General features: G+C 33.6%; 1 protein-coding gene across 1 annotated transcript in view; it reads right to left on the minus strand.

Moving 5' to 3' along the window:
• Nucleotides 1–22,109, minus strand: part of LOC141398343 (probable cytochrome P450 313a4) — a 33,373-nt gene that overhangs the window by 1,575 nt on the left and 9,689 nt on the right. The window contains exons 2-4 of the mRNA XM_073975630.1: nucleotides 7,717–7,917; nucleotides 7,448–7,636; nucleotides 7,309–7,381 (exon numbers count right to left, since the gene is read on the minus strand). Coding sequence (XP_073831731.1) covers nucleotides 7,309–7,381; nucleotides 7,448–7,636; nucleotides 7,717–7,917 — 463 coding nt within the window. The remainder of the gene's footprint in view (nucleotides 1–7,308; nucleotides 7,382–7,447; nucleotides 7,637–7,716; nucleotides 7,918–22,109) is intronic.

The following is a 22,109-nucleotide window of genomic DNA, read 5'->3' on the forward strand; positions in this document are numbered from 1 at the left end:
GTGCGACCATCTGATATCCTACACCACTACAACTACATAGTATGACTTTTTGACATGTTTTTCTCAAAAACGATTTCTTGTAGTGAGAATGTATGAACTTTTGCTTATTAATGCCTAAAATAACATTCATTCCGTTTTATTATAAAACAAGTGAGAAAAGGCTATAGTCGGTACGGGGCCGACTATGTGATACCCTACACCACTACCTCTGTGCATAATCTTTTCACCCGAAAACATTTCTTTTAGTGAGATACGAAAGTTTGATTGCAGAAAAAGGGATGCATTACCGACTATTGCGATATCTATATTATTTGACCACCTACGCCAACCTACTTTGCATAATTTTAAAGATGGGATTTTCTACTTTCTATGTCAGGCTTTGCTTTTAGAAGGTCCCCAACCAAAGGTGTGATTTCCTCATTATTATTCAAATCGCAAAAATGAAAAGTTGGGTTCTATTTGCGACTATTGCGATATCTTCGTTGTGTGACCGCCTACGACAACCTACGTTACATCGTTGTAAAGGTGATATTTTCTACTTTCATTGCCTTTTATATACCCCTTATAGGTGCTGAGATATTTGCTTTGGAATAAAATGTTGACTTTTTCTCCAAATAAATTTTTTGCTCATTCCGACACCTAAATATTATCCGACCATCACCAAAACCAATAGGCTTCTTCATCTTTGAGACCCCCATTAACCCTCAAAAGTTCGTGACGATCCGATCAAAATTGCGACCTGTAGCGTGATTTCCAAAAAAATGGGTAAATGGGATGTATCACCGACTATTACGATATCTCCGTTACTCGGTCACCTACGCCGACCTAGTTTGCATCATTGTAAAAATGGAATCTTCTACTTTCATAGTCAGGCTTTGCTTTTAGAAAGCCCCAAACCAAAGCTGTTATATTCGCTTTGGAAGAAAACGTTGTCTTTTTATCCACATAAGTTTTTTGCCCATTCCGAGCCCTGAGTATTATCCGACCATCACCAAAATCAATAGGCTTCTTCCCCTCCGGGACCCTCATCAGCTCGACTCAGCTCGTCGAGACATTCATTTTAGTATATATAAGTATGGGTCTACGGCCATTATTTCGATGCGTTACAAACTTTTTGGGCAAAACCAACTTATAATACCCTCCCTACATGGTATAAAATGGTATAGGGTATAAAAAGGTTCCGCACAAACCACTTTGACCCCCTGTTTATGTATTTTGAAACGAAAATGTGTGCGCATGAAACACACCCAAATGTTAGTTTTTGAAATATTATTTATTTCCTTTGCTTTTGCTTCAAAACAAAAACTTTATTTGAAAAACACACTCTAATTTGGTAGTTTTTCTTACGCATTAATTTTCTTATCGACATACATAACAGGCCCTGATTTTTTTTTTTTTTTTGAAAATTGTTTTTTTTTTGCTCGAAAGTGTGATCTTTTGCCTATTAATGACTAAAATAACTTTTAATCCATTTTAATATTGAAAAATTTGTGATATATGAAATAATGTTATGAAATTAGTGAGAAACAAACGGTTATGTCATTTTGGTTATGTCGTATGCCCCTAAACCTTGTTTTCAGTTAAATATCTGTTTACAGTGACGTCAAAAAATAATTAAAAAAGTCTGAAAAATAAAAACTTTAAAAGTTTTTTGTGCGAATCACTTTATAATTTAGATTTTATGTCATCTTAAGTAAAAACTCATCAAAATATCATACTGGGATACGAGGTTGTAACAAAGTCATAACCCTAGTAGAGAGCTTTTTAGAGATGTCCACACGTTCAAATTAAATGTTGTAGCAAAGGTTCACACCCGATTAAACGAAGCATATAAAGTACGAACTGACAAACCACGAAAACTAGAGATCGAAAAGCTGCAAGTATGGCAAATAGCCGTAGAATATACCACTCAACTTACAGAATCGCTTACAGGAAGAGAAAAAACATTTTTCGCTTTTGTTCGAAAAATAATATCTATTTTTGTTCCAAAAATGTATCTGTATTGTTCAAGCATTGTAATTGCAAATCCAAAAATTCAATATTTTGCTCCAAACAAAAACAAAAACAACTTTCAAAAATCCGAAATATTGTAAAAATCATTAACAATACCGATGGTAATAACTATTATAATCTAGAATTTTTACAAAAACTATTGTCAGCCCAGAAAACCAGTTACTGAAATTTTTGATTTGATTTTATATATACTTCGCATCTACACTTTTCACACAACTTTGGTATAAATGTCACGTATAATATTACAAGTATGTATTGATGAACACAATACTTGGCCAATTTTGTTGCCTTAACTGACAACAAAGACAAAAGTAACTACTCCATTGCGCATACTTACCATAACAAGTATGAATGAAGAGAAAACACAAATTTAAGACCATGCCGGTTTCCTTCCAAAACACTTCTCAGATTGTACCCCGGTATAATTCAACCATTAAAACCCAAAGAAGAATGAAAAGGAAGAAACAAATAAAACCAAGTAAGCAAACGCTATAGTCGAGCGGGCCGACCATGTGATACCCTACACCATTACCCCTGGGAATTAGCTTTCAACAAATCAAAATTCCTTTATGAAACAAATTCTCTTCTCTTATATTAATGAGTGCACCCCGATTCATATTGGTTCAATGATATGGGACTTACAGTATGAACGGCGTGTCCTAAGATATCACTAGTAGAGAAGTTTTACATGGCTGAAATACTCAGAAAATGTCGCCAACATTACTGAGGGGTTTAAAAATTTATGTTGTATGGCCAGGAAATGTTTGTGCAACAATTATATATATCATACATTTCTATTAAATATTCTAAGGAGAGGACCGATATGGGACATTTTAGAAGTTAAACTAAGTTTGGACAAAATATGACGAAGGGCAAATTTTTGATCAAATCGGTTTATCAGTTTGAGAGTTATTGTGCTCTCCAGCTGCCATAGTGGGTTTTTAACCTTTCGGGCTGTTTTCACAAGAAGTATGGACTTGCCACTGAAAAAAAACCTTTACCGTCGTAATTGAGACAGCGATTGCAAGTTGCTTCAACAGAAATCAAAGTTAGTAAAGAGCAGGTCTTAAAGTGAACGTATCCAAAATTTTGTGTGGGAGGTACTCGAAGGAATAAACAAATATAGTCCATATTCAAACCTGATCTATATCTGGTAGATATATTAGGATGCGTATAGAATTGACCAAATCGGTCCTACCCTTCGTGCGCACAATTTTTCGGAACATTTTTGAACTTTTGTTTTGTTGAAGGAGTGAACCGATATGACTTATCTTCGAATTTAAACTAAGTTTGGACAAAATGTTATGAAGGCCAAATTTTGAATCGAATCGGCAGATCCGTTCGAGAGTTATCTTGCGCTCCAACCACTACACGGTGTCATAGGGGTTTTATGAATTTTTCAGACTATTTTCTCAGGAAGTATGGTTTTGCCCCTGATGAAACTTGTGCCGCCGTATGGGGGCCGTGAATACAAGTTGTTACAACAAAAAACAAAGCGATTCAAGAGCAGGTCCTAAACTGAACCTCTGAAATTTTGTGTGGGAGGTACCCAAAGGCGTGGACCGATTATGTCCATATTTGAACCTCGTCTAAGTTTGGTAGAAATTTCACGATATGCAAAATATTGACCAAATCGGTTACTCCCTTTAAGAGTTATCGTGTACACAAATTTTCCGAACATTTTCGAACTTTTGGGGGGCAGGTACCGGAAGGACTTAAAATATTGCGAAAGCCACATTTTGGACCAAATCGGTTGATCCGTTCGAGAGTTATCGGGGGCACCAGCCAGCCAGACAGCCGGCCGAAATTCGGAAATCGACTCCAAATTGTCTGAAACACATTTCGTCCAAACATACTTGGGGTATAAAACCATTATTTCGATAAGGCACATTTTGCCCGTATGAAAGTGTATATGGGAAATGTTGCCAATTCTTTCATATTCCATTTTCAAAAAATTTAATTTTTTCTTTTCGCGCTATATCCACGATTTTTGTGTACAAAGGTTAAGAAAAAATTCCCCAATACAAATTCGCTCGCGAGCAAATTTTTGGTTCTTGCGGACAAAAACTATGGCAGTTTTTCTTCTGCTTTTAAGAAATAATTATTATAAAAACTCTAATTATTTTAATGAGCACAATTGTCACTAAAAAGTTTTCACGAAGCGACGTCAGTATGTAGATTGCATAATATGTGTAAAACGTTACTAGTATTCGCGGAATTTTCAAAAAAGTTACAAAATGTTAAATGTAATACGACTTTTTTCATAATATAGGTTCATTTACTCGTCAAAAATTACAAAAAAAAAAATAGTTTTAAATAAAAACATCACTGGGAGTCAAATAATGATCGGGATAATAGTTTGGATGTTATTGCCAAAATAAGCACATAGTTGAGTAACATAAAATAAATTTTGGTTTGCAAAAATTGTTTTCACATGCATTCACACGGTGTGCCTTAACCAAATTTAAATGGAAGGTGCTTACACCTGGGATGTTTTTGCAGATTCTGAAACTACAATGCTCATAGATGAGAAATATCAAGAAACAAAAAAATCGCCTGAGGGATTTTCAAATAAATCGCGATTTAAGTTCACATTTTTAGGGGTTCTTCAGGTTTTCACGATTTTGCTTGGAAACCGCGAGTCGTATGTAAATGGGCCTAAAGAAAATCTTGTAGCTTCGAAAATTCTCCACATGAGTGACCTTTATGATATTTTCATAGGTTTTACTGTTTTTGAGATATAGAAGTTGAAATTGAGACAGTGCACTGACATGTGATTTTCATGTACAGCAAGGCCATATCTTTTAATTTGTATATATTTTTCGAAATATAATTTGGACACTAAGATGTAGCATCGGTGCGCCCTAACTTTAAATGTATATGTAAGCGGGTTTACACCTGGGAAGTTTTTGCAGATTCTGAAACAGCAATGTCTATAGTAGGGTTATGACTTTTTGACATTTTTTCTCAAAAATGATTTCCTGTAGCAGGGATGAATGAACATTTGCCTAATAATCACTACGCTATCGTTTATTCCATTGAAATATAAAAAAATTCACGCACAAATCGATTTTAAAAATATAATTTTTGAAAAAATTTATGAAATGAAAAAAAATTTTTTTTTCAAAAATTATTTTTTGTTTCGCGAATGAATAATATAAGCCTACTAATAACTATAATAATGTTTATTTCATTCAAATATAAAAAAGTCATGCACAAACCACTTTGAAAAAAATTTTAAATTTTTTGTTTTTTGTTAAAAAGTTATATCTTTAAATGAAAGCGTTTACGACATTTTTACGATTCTCAGAATTGAAGAAAATTAGTGAGAAATAAATGTTATGTCAGTTTAATTATCTCATGTGACTCTAAAGTTTATTTTCAATTGTATATCTGCTTACAGTGACATCAAAAAATTGTCCAAAATTTTGATAAGTTCAAATTTTAAAATCATTTTGTGCGTGAGATTTTTTCACCGAATCACCTTATAATTATGATTTTATGTAATCTTATGGCAAAACTCATCACACTATGATACAGGGATATGAGGTTGTAAAAAAGTCATAACCCTAGTCTATAGATGAGAAAATCCAAAAACAAGAAAAACTCGCTGGAGGGATTTTGTAATAAATCCCGGTCATACACGCAGAGAAAAAAATATGTTTGATCCAACAATATTCCAAGAGCAAAATATGTATTGTTAACATATTGTTGGATTCCTCATGTAGTATTGTAAATCCAAAAATAGTTTGTGTCAACTGAACAATATTTCTCTCTTTTCTTCGAAAATTTGTTTCTCTTCTCTCGCTATTCGATGCCGTGTTGAAAAAACAATTTTGGTGAGTTGTGGTGTGTTTGTATGACATGCTGCCTTTTCCTTTGTTTTTGTGTGTATGTACTTGTGAGACTCTTGTTTTTATTTGTTTCTGTTTTGTTTCATTCTTCTTTCCTTTTCATATTTGTTATGGTGTTTAATTATTCCTTATGTTGTGGTAGCTGCTTGTGGCTTTTTGTTTGCCTTTGTTGTCAACTAAAGTAGCAAACCATGTATTGCGTTCATCAATGATTGCAATATTATACGCGATGTTTACATCAAAGTTGTGTGGAAAGTGTATATGAGAAGTATATACACTCAAATCAAAAAATTTAGTATCTGGTTTTCAGGGCTGACAATATGTTTTGTAAAAAATTTAGATTATGATTGTTCCTACAATCGGTATTGTTAACGATTTTTACAATATTGCGGAAATTCGAAAGTTGTTTTTGTTTTCTATGTTCGGAACATAAGATGGTATTTTTGGATTTGGATTACAATATTTGTACAAAACAAACACATTTTTGGAACCAAAATAAATATTTTTGTTCCAACAAAACCGAAAAATATTTTTTCTCTGCGTGTAGTTTACATTTTTAGGGTGGAAATTTTTTAGACGAAGTGGAAATTTTTTAGACATTTTTGTATATTTTTCTCACAAAACATCCGTTGGGTCCCCCGAAAGGGTGTCAAGATGCACTTCAAGATACGTACCTGCTTTGTAAGTGTCCCTTGTCGATCACAAGAAGCCACCGACTACTGTGTAGGTAGGAAATAGACACCTTCACCTCACCTTGTCAAATATCCAAAGATCCCTTTACATTGTTAACAAAAAATCCTTAAAAGTTCCTTTCCTGAATAAAAAGTGGGTTAACCATTCAACACCAGTCATCTAACAGGAAATGGTCAGATACCAGAGTCGGGGTGAGGAGACAAGTTCGGAGGCCACATTCTCAACAAACACCGATCATTTAAAGGTAGCAGTCCTACCACCACCATCGCCACCACCAGACCAATCCCATATTGACGCTGAAACATAAACGATTGCAAATCCGAAGAAAATAAACGTAAAACTAACCGATTTTTGATGACGAGCCCTGCATGTCTACGGATAAAATTCGCAACATGAAACGCAAACTACCTATTCTAATGGACAAAATTTGAACTTTTGCAAGTAAAATGTATCAAAATGGTCTAAAAACTAACATTTCCGGTGGATCTGTATGGATTCTGTATGGATCTGAAACCTGGCTTGTGAATGATAACATAAAAAATTAAACTGTAAGTTTTTACCAACGGATGTGTTTGCAACATTCTAAAAATATAGATTCAAATTTAGCTTATGTTCCTGATGGAATACGCTAATAAATAAAATTTTATATGAAAGGTCTGTTTCCGGTGTTTAGGCTCACAACTAACACAATATACCCTAGCCTAGAAGTTGTGGTGTAGGATATGTATACGGCTTGGTTTCCACTTACCGTGTAATTTTTTGGGCCCGATTTTTTACATCCACAGTAGTCGATCTATCAAAATCCCTTCCTAATAGGGTCTCTATAGAGAAATTCAAAAATATGACAATCTCTTTCAAAATTGAATCGATGTCATGTGTTAACTTACCGCCAGTGACATTTATGGTAAATTCCCGAAAGTATACCAGAATATCATAAGAACTCTTCATAACATGACATTTATCCATTTGCTCAAATAATCGTTTTGTCTTTTTATGAAATATTGGTAAATATCCAACGATTTTGGAATATTTAAAACCAACGTCCATTAGTTTTCTATGTGCTTGCCATACCGGTCCTGAAATGTATATTTCTCGTTATTTCCATTGGTAAATTTACGTTTAAATATGTATGTCTGTGGTGTAGACAATATCTTACCCTGCATGGTCAATATTCCTCTACCAAAAGAATTATTTATTCCGGTATATGTTATATCACCTTTGTACAAACACAATTTCGATGTCAGAATATCTTTGAGAGTCTGAGGATCACCGGTTACAAACTGGGGAAATGGTCCAATGTAGCATAAATGATTTTGACCAAGTTTTTCGGCATTTTTGGCACCCTCTATTATAATGTCTGGAAGATATACATATGTAAAGTAATTATTTATATTATGAGAAAATATATGATTATAAGGGATAAAAGGCATTTTGTACCTTCACATTAAGTAACCATGCGTTAAGTCATAATTTTTTTGGGAAAAACAGAAACGAAGAAAAAACGCATATTTCAGACAGATATATTTTTCGTTAAAGAATTTGTTACGTAATGTCACGCAATTAGATGTTTGAAAGAATATTTAAATAAATTAGCCGCTATTATGAATAAATTTGAGAAGCGCGATTAATTTGAATTTAATACAAAACGTTTTGATAAAAAGATTTTAATTAAGAAATTTTGAAATCGTATTAGTTATGGTTAAAAAATGGCATATGTATTAGAATACAGCCAAGCGATTGTTTAGGGAATAAAAATATGTAAAATATATATGAGAGCTATATCCAAATCTTAACCGATTTTTATATAAATTGGCACATTTATTTCCAGACCAAATTCAGTCACACAATCTCAGTTTCATTGAAATCGTATATTTATTGCGTGTTTGGTGCAACAAATACGTGAAATCGGCCGAGAAATATATGGGAGCTATATCCAAATCTGAACTGATTTCGATGTTATTTGGTATATATATTTCTAGACCAAATTCAGTCACACATTCCAAATTTCATCAAAATCGGACGTACATATATAGCGTGTTTGGTGCAGCAAATACGTCAAATCGGCCGAAAATATATATGGGAGCTATATCCAAATCTGAACCGATTTTCACCAAAAACAATAGCGTTCTTCCTATGGCTAAAAACATTATAGTCCCCAATTTTCAGCTAAATCGGACAAAAAATGCGACCTGTACGTTGCGAACAAAAATAGATGGACAGACGGACGGACGGACATGCATAAATCGACTCAGAATGTGATTATACGAGTATGTATATCCCCAAAAGGAACTATGGGTCTATTTCGTTTCCTTTTGTATGTTACATACAAATGCACAAAGACATAATACCCCTTACCACAGTGTGATGTAGGGTATAAAAAATAAGTAAAAAACAAGTAAGAAAAGTCTATAGTCGGGCGGAGCCGACCATGGCATACCCTATACCACTATCCCTGGACAATCGCTCTCCACGTAACTTCTTTTCAATGATTGTGAAAATTTAATTATCAAATATCAGAAATGTAATGTATAACACTTATGACCAAAACCAAAAAGTTATCTAGCATGACAAAGACATATTAGAAGCACGAAACGAATAATTAGTTCACACAAACTAAAATGTAATGAAACCCACTTATGTAGTACTACTACTTCCGTTGTTTAACCGCTACGTTATTGAAATTTTTACCAATTTCACACAAAAGTTTCAGTCCATTTAACCCGCTAAGTATTATCTGATCTTCACGTTGGTTTGTACGCTTCTTATTCTTCATCATAAACTCAAACTTTGTTTAAAATTTTGCGGGTTATTATTTTGACCTACAGAGCCGCTACAAAATTGGTTAAAATTTTGTTTTTGGTCCATTTCATCCCCAGAACATTTCACGATCATCACCAAAAACTAATCATTTCTATTCTGGCCCGAACCCAACCTCCTTAAAAAATTCGTTACAATCGGTCCATAATTGCGGGCTTAAGCTTGTTTACAATTTTTAATGGACGGACACAAATCGCTAAAACGCTTTATCTCGTCGAGATATGAATTTCGGCATACCAAATAAGGGGTCTAGGACGAATATTTAGTGGTGTTACATAAACTTTTGGAGAGACAATATGTAGCATGGGATAAAAATGTGGTTCTCTACACAGAACCCATTATATATTAGGCAGTATGCTCGTTATCTAGCGAACACTTTATTGCAATTTACATCTGAGGAAAGGTCAGTAGTTTTTTTTTCCATATGTAGGCTACTTTGCGAAATATATATATCCTCAAGGAATTAAACTATCGACCAAAAATAAAATTTTTATATTTTTCATACAAAAGTAATGGTCCATTTCACCCGCTAAAAAATATCAGATCATCATTCACAATTGTAGGCATCTTTTTCGACCTATACTCTTACCCGGTGCAAAATTTCGTGACTATTGATGTATAATTGCGACTTCTAGAGAGTTTATTAATACACTACAAACAAATAACGGAATATATTATGCTGTAACTCTGTTATCTGATCATGCACATCAACATAATTGGCATCAAGCGTTCCACTTTCAAGTATATCTCACTTGTCCGGAATATCACTTCCAGGAATTAAGATATAAGCTGTATATTAAAAATTTTCACAATTTTCACACAAAAGTTTTGGCCCATTTAACTCTCTAAATATTATCCGATCGCCATCTCAAATTGCAAGCTTATCCTTTGTGATATACTCTTACCTCATTTAAAATTACGCGTTGATCGGACTATTATTGAGACCTACAGAGCCGCTAGAAAATTGGATAAAGATTATGTTTTTGGTCCATTTCACCCGCTAAATATTTCACGATCATCACCAATAAGAATAGGGATCTATTCAGATCTGAACCCGACCTCCATACAAAATTTCGTGACGATCGGTCCATAATTGCGGCCTGGAGCGTGTTTACAATTTATAATGGACAGACGGACGGACGGAGGGACGGACGGACACACATCTTAAAATCGCTTTATCTCGTCGAGATATGAAGATTGGTATACCACATTGGGGGTCTCCGACGAATATTTCGCGGTGTTACATGAATTTTTACCAAAACAAACTTATAATACCCTTTTCCACATTGTGGTATAGGGTATAAAAATAGTATGGAGGGTATAATTAAATGTGTCATTCCGTTTGTAACACATCGAAATATTCATCGGAGACCCTATAAAGTATATATATATATATATTCTTGATCAGGGTAAAATTCTAAGTCGGTATAACCATGTCCGTCTGTCCGTCCGTTTGTTGATATCAAGATACAACTTGCAATTTTTATACCCTCAGCCTTTAGGCTAAAGAGGGTATTTACACTTTGATACGACCAAAAATGTGCCTCATCGAAATAATGGTTTTAGACCCCAAGTATGTTTGTACGATATCCGTTTCAGACAATTTTGAGTAGATCTAGCAATGTCCGTCCGTCTGTCTGTCTGTCTGTCCGTCTGTCTGGCTGGCTGGTGCGCACGATAACTCTCGAACGGATCAATCGATTCGGTTCAAATTTTGGGTATCAAAATATTTTGTCTAGTCCACTCCTTCAGGTACCTCCCCCACAAATGTTCAAAAATTGTCGCAAAACTTATGCACACGATAACTCTTGTGGGGAATAACCGATTTGGTCCATACTTTGCACATCGTGTAATTTCTACCAAACTTAGATGGGGTTCCAATATGGACTCAATCGGTTCACTCCTTCGGATACCTCCCACACAAAATTTCGGAAAAGTTCAGTTTAGGACCTGGTCTCGAATTGTTTTGATTTTTGTTTATGCAAGTTGTATTCGCTGTCCTCTATACGACGCTGTAAGTTTCATTATGGGCAAGTCCATACTTCCTGAGAAAATAGCCTGAATGTTACAAAAAACCCTATGACACCGTGTGTAGTGGTTGGAGGGCATGATAACTCTCGAACAGATCTGCCGATTCGGCCCAAAATTTGGCTTTCGTAATATTTTGTCCAAACTTAGTTCAAGTTCAAAGATGGATTATATGGGTCCACTCCTTCCGGTACCTCCCCCACAAAAGTTCGAAAATGTTCGGAAAATTTGTGCGTACGATAACTCTTGAAGGGAGTAACCGATGTGGTCCATACTTTGCACATTATGAAATTTCTACCAGACTTAGATGAGGTTCCAATATGGACTCAATCGTTAAACTCCTTCGAGTACCTCCCACACAAAATTTCGGAAAAGTTTAGGTTAGGACCTGCTCTCGAATCCCTTGGTTTTTGTTGTAACATCTTGTACTCACTGTCCGCTATAGGAAGGTATAAGTTTCCTCAAGGGCAAGTCCATACTTCCTGAAAAAATAGCCTGAAAGTTGAAAAACAACCCCTATGACACCATGTTTATGGGTGGAAGCGCAAGATAATCCTCGAACGGGAATGCCGATTCCGGCCAAAATTTGGCCTTCGTAATATTGTTTCCAAACTTACTTTAAGTTCGTAGATAAGCCATATCGGTCCACTCCTTCAGGTACCTACCCCACAAAAGTTCAAAAATATTCGGAAAAATTGTGGGCACGATAACTATTGATGGGAGTGACCGATTTGGTCCATACTTTACACATTCTCATAATATCTACCAGATATAGATCAGGTTCGAATATGGACTATATTTGTGTACTCCATCCCGTACCTCCCACACAAAATTTTGGATAAGTTCACTTTAAGACCTGCCATTGAATCACTTTGTTTTTTGTGAAAAAAGTGTTTCAATTTGCACAGGCTGAGGGTATATCTCTGTCGGCAAAGCCGACTGATACTTTTTTACTTGTTAAGATAGAGCTTTGTAATTTCGTATAGAAGTTCCTATTACTCCTAGGATGTTTGGTATTGCAAATGGGCTATATCGGTCTACGTTTTGATGTAGCCCTCATAGAACGGTACCATCCGATTTTCGGTATTTTGAAAGTTTTAGCCTCATTATCACACAGAAATGGCTGAAATTTGGCACTTAGTCTTCATTGGGGATATAAAATTTTCCCCCAGAAATTTGTTGGTATAGGTCCACGCCTTCATATAGCCCCCATAGAACGGTACATCCCGATGTTCGGTATTTTTAAAGTTGTGGCCACAATAATCCATCGATATGACTAAAATTTGGTATTTAGTCTACGTTGGGGTAAAACCCGTTCTGACTGAAATTCGTCGTTATAGAAACAACATCAAAATTTTCGTAGTTTAAAAATCGACAAAATGTTCAATATTGGATTTGCCTTTGGTTTGTGTGTATGTTTTGTTTAGGAATACATTCAAAATTAAAAGCTTTTGAAAGTTTATCGACAATTTGTGTACATTTTTACAGAATAGCACAATCGTTACTGCAAACAATTTTTAGTGTCGACAACGTTGTCGATTGTCGGGTTGTTAAAAAGTTACAGAATAGGCCCACTGATATTTGTCTAGAAGAAATATTACGAGGTCCGGATTTTGGAGAAAATCGATTGATCGGTTCGAAAGTTATCGTACACACCAGGCAGACAGACAAATATTTTCTATGCTAACGAAATGTACGTAAACACCGTCGTCAGCCTTAAGTTCGTCGTCGGCGTTAAGTTCGGACTTAACATTTTATACCATTCACAATAAGTTATATTGAAACCAGATTTCGGCCATTTCGGTTGAAAAATTCCCAATAGGGGAAAAGTGGACCTATAAATACCAAATTTAATGACCTGTTTAACTAAGAAGATTCGAATACAAATTTGTTCGAACTACAACCAAACTTTTGTTTTGGAAAATTATTTGATTCATTTTTGTTTTCAATCAAACAAACATTTTCTACAGTAACAGGAGTTTATAGTAATTCGAATCATCTTACAAAAACAGGCCATTAGTCTTTTCTATTGAATAACGCTGCAAAAACCTTCAAAATACCGAACGTCGGGAAGTACCGTTCCACATTGGGGCAAGATTCCAAAAAACGGAGATTAATTCAGGGAAGCATTTGGGCGATCTAATGTTAATATTTTTCGAATATTTACACCTCAATCAATATAACGGAACACAGTTTTGGTAAAAATTAAGGGATTGGAGAGGTATATTCGAAGCCCTCATAAATGCGTACCATAAAAACAATGAAGTGTTTTTACGGTTTTGCCTAAATTTCTTATTTGATTAATCTATAATCCTATAATATGATTAATTATTGATTAAGCTAATATTTGGCAACATTTTAGTGTAGCTCCCATACAAGGGTATCTCCCGATTTTATGTGTTTCGTGGGTCTTGACCACATTTTTTGGTATATTTATCTGTAAATTAGGATTTATGGTTCTGAATACCTAAGAATTCATAGTGCGAAAATTTTTTAATATAGGTGAATGTTTTGGTATAGCCTCCATATAGAGGTACTAGCTGAACCCGGTGCGCTTCGCTACCCCGACTAAGATAATATACGAATGACTATACTTTTATTAACATTTAATGTTATTATATTTTATTCATCCATCTTTCATTCCATCTATGGTATTGATTATTTTTACTTCAATAATGATTTAGATATGCCATAAGTAAAATATATGCTTTGTTCCACTACTATTTTTCTACGATAACATTATAGTTATCGGAAAAAATATTACAAATTAGTAGTCTCTTGCAGTTTTAGAACAGACCAACAGTTTCTGTTTCCTATTCACCCATTCACCTAATTACTTCGATAACAATGTGTTCGGGTTAATGCCTGTAGCATTGGTTAAGTCATTTCCAAATGTAATTGCACGCTTATTATAATTACGATTTCTATTGACTTCGAAGTTTTTACCTTTAATAATGCAATTGCTAGAAGAACAACTTCGAATGATTCCTCAGTAATAGTGATCAACAAATACAATATTGAAGATTAGTGTCCCCTCGCGGTACCTACCACTGCAACTTCCGCTTTGCCTAACATGTTATTATACGCACATTATTGCAAATTTGCAGATATGAAGTATTTTTGAAGCCTTTTTATTCTGTGTCCTTCTAGAATCATTTCTCAATACCAGTATCAGTTCATTGTTGTGTTGAAATGACAATTTTATCAGATTTCATAATTCATTTTTTTAGCCACAGAAAAGAATGATAATCATATCAATAGTAACGGTTAGGCATTTTGAATCAATGCTCTTCATCCGTTATGTTTTAAAATGTTGTATACAAAATGACGTGACTCTAAACTAAACTTTAGACCGATACGCTCTTATTTTTTGCAAATATTAAGTTTTTACGAAACAACATCTCTTCAACCCGTCTCTCCGAAGTTCAAAGAAATTTGTAACCTATTTTCACCATTCGCCATCCCCGCATATTCCATGAAAATTTCAGGATAATCGTTTTTGTCGTTTTTGAGTCTATTCAGAACATGGCCATCATGATACGGAACAAATATAGATTTTTACGTATACCAAGAAAAATATGAATATTATCTAAAAATTTAACTGTTTCAAAAAATAAAATATGTCTAATCCTTCCTTGGATTAAATCAGTAGTAGATTGTTCGAGTTTTTGATTCACGTATGCCATTTGAGTTTTATATAATAGAAGAAGATTTCATCACACATTCCAAATTTAAAATACATCAAATCGTCCGAAAATATGTTAGGGAGCTCTATTCAAATCTGAACCGATTTCAATATAACTTGGCATCCTTCATTCTATACCAAATTTCGTCACACATTCAAAATTTTAATGATATTGGACATACAGACATGACAGCTATATACAAATCTGAATCGATTTCGATAATCTGATGTGATAAATTTCAAATTTCTTTTGCAATTTCATTGGAAGAAATGTTAAAAAAATGTTTGCGAACACATCCGCAATTTTTGGCACATAGATTAAGAAAAGAAGCGGTGGTTTCAAATCTGTTCGCGTTCACAAAATTGGATGCTGCGCTCCAAAGTTATGGGGGGTTTTATTACCTCATAAATAAAAAATATTAAAAATTCCATTTTTGCTGTAATAAGAAAATGTATATATAAAGCGTTAACAGCATTTAATATCTATCCGTAGATGCCTAAATATTTACTAAATATATTTCTATTTTCGCGGAAAATCAAAAAATCCTGAAAAAATCGTGGAGTATATTTAATTTATTGTAAATTAGAGTCCAAAATAAACGCGAAAAAAAAATAAATTGAAAACACATGCAGATTCTGGACATCGCGTAGAAAAATATGAGATCAACATTTTAAAGATAGGATTTAGAACAGCCATAATACAGCAACAACAAAACACGAAAACTTATTTTTGGAATATTATTTCAAAAATATATTTTTTGTTAAATACGAAAAATAGAAAAAAACATCTTTGGGAGTTATTCTACTATTTCGCTAAATTTCGATGCAAGGACTGACGGACTTTGCTGAAACTTCTTCAGGGAAAATGCGATGACAAACCCGAAAGTGTATTTGCTTACTTTGATAAACAATAGGATTATGAAAAGAAAGTAATATTGAAATTACAAACAAAGAAAAAACATAAAAGTTAAAAAACGTATAATTCGCGAATTTGTTAAAATCAATTAAGGCGCATGCACTTTTCAGATACAGTGAGTGCATCTCTATCAATACGTAGCTATTTTTCCACTTTTCCCTCAGTGGCCAAAATGTGCCTTCAGCTGCATCTTACTGTTCAAAAAACATTTATGTGGGAAAAATATTGCGATGTACATAAGATTATAAGGCGCATCCGATCTGACCGCCTATAAAAAATACGCCATTATAACAAATTTTAAACAAATTCGTCAAGAACCTCGGATGTGCTACCAAATTCTATTTTATACGAAAATCGAATATTACTCCAGAATCTCGGAAATTTATGGATATAAAGGATTCCATTTATGTAAAAGTAACCAAAGAAAATCGCGGTTCAACGCGCGGAATCATCAAAATATAATTTTGCAGAACGTAATTTTCTGGGGTTCAAGGGTACCTGAGTCACAGTTGTAAATTTTGAAGCCAAAAAATAGGTTTTTAAATAAAATTAACGCACCAAAATTTCGACTTTGGACTCCTATTTTGAGTTCAACTTAATATTTCAGGCGATGCAGCATTACTCTCTGAAAATCCTTCTTCAAAATATATTTTTGCAAATTTTCGCGGATTCTTCGCGATATCTCAAAAATAAAATACGTCAGATCCTTCCTTGGATAAATAGGAACATTTTAACACAAACGCGAGACAAATCGGTTGTAAATTGGTCGAGTTTTTGATTCACGTACGAACGTCATTTGAGTTTTATATAATAAGATAGTCAAATTTTGGGTTTTCAACTGTCTCCAATTGTGAATTGTGCATTTTGAAGGGATTGAACATATTTTTATGAAACATCATCTCCATATATTCTCGTTTTGGAATAACCTCCATATAAAATATTCCGCTACTTTTTTAACTCTAAATACTCCTCAAGAATAGAGAAACAATTGATACATTTTAAATTAAATTTTTATGTGTTTCTAAACTTCTTTTGCCATATATAAATTTTTCTAAGGTTCTGATATTTACCTGAAGTTGACGATTCCAATCTAAAATGGCCACTTTTGATGCGTAAAAAAATATTACACTTTATACACCAGAAAAATTCATTTTTATGGTGCTCTTCAAATTATTAAAAGTTGTATAGCTTTAACACAGTGTAACTGTAGAACTGTAGTAAACAATATATGTTCTTGACATTTTGGTTAAAGACTTAGAATTTTGTACCATATTACCATGTAACGACAGTTATATCAAAAACCGAATTTAATTTTTTTAATTAATCTCCATTTTTTGCGATTTCACCCCTTGTGCATCGCCATCATTACATATAAATCATTATATCTATATATATAAATGAGCTTGGTGATAAGTGACTGACTGACTGACTGACTCATCATCAACGCCCAGCCAAAACGGCTAAAGCTAGGAGCTTGAAATTTTACCAGTGGGTCACTGTTGATGCAAATGTGCGAGATAAGGCCGGGTTTTAGAAAATTCGTCCTGGAACCACAAAAAATTACAACAAAAATCCTTATTTTTCATTATTATTACGTACTTATTCACTTAGTTGGCCCTCTGCAAGACATGTGTCAAATTAACAATGCTATAACTTCTTGATACCGTAAACGATCACACATAATTTCAAATTTTGTAGTTTACTTCTAGGCGCACTTATTTTATCGCAAACCACTAAATAATAGAAAGACAAGACATTTGTTATCTTCCATTGCAACAGATGTCGCAGTTGGTGATAATGGTATAAACAAAAAATACAAACCGATCCTGATTTAGTTTTCACATAACAGGTGTCGCACAAAAGACTTTCATTCGTTAAAATCCAGTTAGAAAAAATGATTACAAACGATGCATTTGTAAAAATTTTGATTTTCAATTTAAAATTAAAACAAAAATTCTTTCAATAAATAATGTTGGGTTTGTTGAACGAATGAGTTGCTGTTGAAGACAACATTAGGGGAATAAATTCAGAAATCGGCCAGAAATAACAACAACTAAAAACTGTATGGACCTGACTTTTTGGTAATAACAAAATGTTTGCAAATCAATGAAAGTGCAATAAAATTGTGCATATTACCACGATTTATTTGCAATTAAGAATTTTATCGTATATGGAGATGTGCAGTCATAACTATTCAATTTCAAAATCTGTAATTTGAAGAAATCGCTAAATAATTAATTAAATCAATAATAGACCCAGAGACAAAGATTGGTTCTGTAATTGAAAACGATTTTGGAGTATGTGTGTTACGTGAAAAAGGCAGAAAAGTATTACATAACAAGTGTTCATCACGAAGGGTTAGGAAAAAGTTTTCTCCCCGCAAAATATAAAGGAACGAATCAGATTTTCTACTAAGAAGATTTCAAGCCCGTTAAAGTACTTTTATGACGTTATATTTTCTGATGAGATAAAAATTATGTTGCACTATTACGACGGAACCCAAAAAATATGGCGCAACCCTCTCACAGCCCTGGAAAATGAAAATGCAATACATACTGTAAAGTTCGGAGAACTGTAAGTTATGGTATGGGCATAGACAAATGAAGTGTATAGACAAAGGATTACTCATGTTGAGTGCTGTCAACAGACTCAAACTAAAATACTCAACATTTTTCGAAGTCGATTTTTGAGAAAAATTTCAAGATTTTCTTTTACATCTGAGTATGTAGATTTCGTCAAAAACTAACCCCATACAGTTTTTGTTAGAAGAAGATGTTTTAAAAATTGTGTTTTTAATTGAGTTGTTCTGTTTGCAATTAAGAATTATTATGGCGTTCTTGGTATATAGAAATGTAGAGTCTATAACTTTTCGTCACTAAATAATTTAAGAAATCAATAATAGACCACAAACCAGAATCAAATTTTGGTTTTGTAATTGAAAACGATTTTGGAATATGTGCGTTACGTGAAAAAGTCAGAAAAGCATTATCACGAAGGGATAGGAAAAACCACTGCTCTCCCCGTAAAATATAGGGAAACGAATTTTCTACAGAGAAGATTTCAAGCCCTTTAAAGTACTTTGATGACGTTATATTTTCTAATGAGACGAACATTATGTTGTATTATTACGAGGGGACCCAAAAAGTATGGCGCGAACTTCTCTATAACGAACTCCCCAATAACGAATTTTTCTCTATAACGAAGAAATATTGAAAACACAGTTTTTTCAGTCCATGCTCACCTATATTAACCTCTATATAACGAACTTCCCTATAACGAATACTTCTCTATAAAGAAGTTTTTTTAAGCACAAGTTATATTTCCCACACAAAATAACCTCCCTATAACGAATTAAAAAACAATATCTTTCAACAGCGCTCTTATTGAAGTCCACTTTATTTTTACATTGCGCACACAATGTGTCAAAACAAAACAGTGGTTTATGAGGAAAAATATCAGTTAAAATATTTTTTGTGGTGATCGAACGCAAACTACGATAAAATTGTAGAGATCAGCAAGTTTATCATTTGGTTTTGTTTAGATTCGAAGACTGATGAATCGTGCAATATGTTTTGAATTGCCTTTTCTTTCCCAGTTTAAGAAATAGTTGCGAAACAAAGTTCCCGATCATATTTGTTTTCCCACTGCTCATTGGGATGACTTTTTTGATTAAGCAAAGTAGCTTAAGGGGTATTATCAATTTGTGCATTTGTATGTAACATGCAAAAGGAAACGAAATAGGTCAATGGGTCCTTTCGATGATCTACATAGCATCACATTCTAAGTCCATTTATACATACTTGCCCGTCCATCCGTTAATGCACTTTTGTCGCATTTATTATCCTATCCGGGTTAAAATTTATGATGGTCGCAATTTTGACCAAAGGACTATAGCCATTGCTTTTGACGAGAATAGGTTGAGATTTGGATATAGCTCCCATATATTCTATCCACCAAACAACTATTTTAAAACAAATGTGTAAAGAAATCTGTTCAGTAGTGCGATTCACAATCTAATTTTGTGAGTTACCGACAAGTGTCGGTAAAATTAAAATGCTTATAATTTCGGTAATTACCGAAAGAATATGTGGTAATACCTTAAACTGTCGTACTTTACTGGTTAAAGAATTTGTAAATAGGAACGGGTGAAACTTTACTCTGCATTTTAATTTATTTATTTATTATCCTCCTTTATATTCGTGTGAATTCTCCGCTAACGAAGTAGCGGGCACTTGCTAGTATAGTACATATAACATAATGGTGGACGTGCACGCATTGTCTTATGTAGGCTGAACACAGACATTAAGCCAAAACACGACATACTGTACAACAATAATAGAGAAAATTAAGACAAAAACCCAAAAATGCAAACATTTGATCCAAAGCTATTTCCACAATTTTTGGCATAACTCAAAATGCGCAAGCAAGACGCAAGTTTTGTTTGCGCAATGTCAAAGACAACAATCAAGACAAAATACAAAAAAAATCTCACGACCTTCTCGACACTCTTTTTTTATACTCCAATACATTTCAAAATTATGCAAAATCGGGAAACATTTTGACGAATTTTTTAAAGACACTTCTACAAGACTTTTTCAGAACAAATTTTTCCTAAAATATTAAGAATTACCTCTGTTTGAAATATCCATTTTGAAAATGTCAACTTTATGTAGCAAAAACTACGTTATGGCGATTTAAAAGCAGCAAAATTTAAAACTTTTCACCTGTTTCTTAAATTTTAAAAATATGTTCAACTTTAACACTGTGCTACACGAAAAGTAAACAAGATACGACTTTGCTATTTTGGCTAGTGAGGTAGAATTTTGTACTCGTTAACCCTGTCAAGACAGATTATCAAAAATTTGTGTTTAAATTTTTCAATTAACACACGTTTTTTTCAATCTTGTCCCAACGTGCGTTCTATGGTGGCTATATTAAAACGTAGACCTATACCGTCAATTCTCAGCAAGAATATTTTAAACCCCCAAGTGATAGAAAACACCAAATTTTAGCAAATTATTTGAAAAAAATTGATAAAACCTTCAAAAATCGGGTAGTACCGTTCTTCAGAAGCTATTTTAAAACGTGGACCTATACCGACTATTCTCAACAAGAACGTTAAATATTAGCATTTTCTGTTGAATTATGTAGCTGTGTGAAAGTAAAATATTAGTATCATACTAAATAAACTCAATAGTAACCAAACTTAATTTGAATATTGAAAAGCTAATACCTTGCTTAATTTTTATGCAGTTTTGGGTTTGTCAATTTTTTGGATTCACTATTGAATCAAAGACATAAATACAACTAAGACTAGACAAAATGCATGCAACAAAAAATGTTTACGAAACTTTGTATAGAAACATTAACCTTAACAGGTTGCAGTTAATTCAAAATCGCAACCAAGGAGGAACATTTCATGTAATGGTATCAGAAACGAAATTTATGAATTCAAGGATCTATTCAAGAATAATTCTATGTCAATTGGATCGGTAAATTCGGTTAAATACGTAAAAATGTATAAAAGACAAAAATGTTATATCACCATATCGTAATATAACATTAGGGGTGTCTTTTTACTTACTAAATGTTGCAGAAACATTTTTTTCAGCAACTTTTCCTTTATACAACTGTCAAAATCTGCAACATTAGTAATAATTATTACTAATTATCACGTAAAAAGACACAGCTAATATGTTAAATTCAAAAGCCATTCACTGAAGAATGATAGCAAAAAAATGTCTTATCTTGTTGTATTTATGTCTTTGATTGAATACATGTGTTGTCTGAAGTGTTTTTGTAATGTCATTTCTTCAGTATAATTAAATTTCATGTAAAGCTTTAGTTATAGGTTACGTCCAAACGTAGTCTTTGTTCGCTGTTGTTCTTGTTCGCTGTTGTTTTGGTTTATTTTTGACATGACACGTCTTCAGTCAAATCTAATGAGGAACTTTTTCGTAGAATATTTCGACCTTCTAACTCGCTTCCTTCAATGTCCTTTTCGTCCTTTATTTCAAGAACCGCAATAAAAGTACCAGAAGATGTCATTTTTCAGCTTCGACATATTCTGCAAAAATGTCGCTCAGAAAATTGTAGGTACGGC

Source organism: Musca autumnalis, unplaced genomic scaffold, assembly GCF_047663935.1.
Source record: "Musca autumnalis isolate F117 unplaced genomic scaffold, ASM4766393v1 scaffold_3, whole genome shotgun sequence".
Classification (NCBI taxonomy): domain Eukaryota; kingdom Metazoa; phylum Arthropoda; class Insecta; order Diptera; family Muscidae; genus Musca; species Musca autumnalis.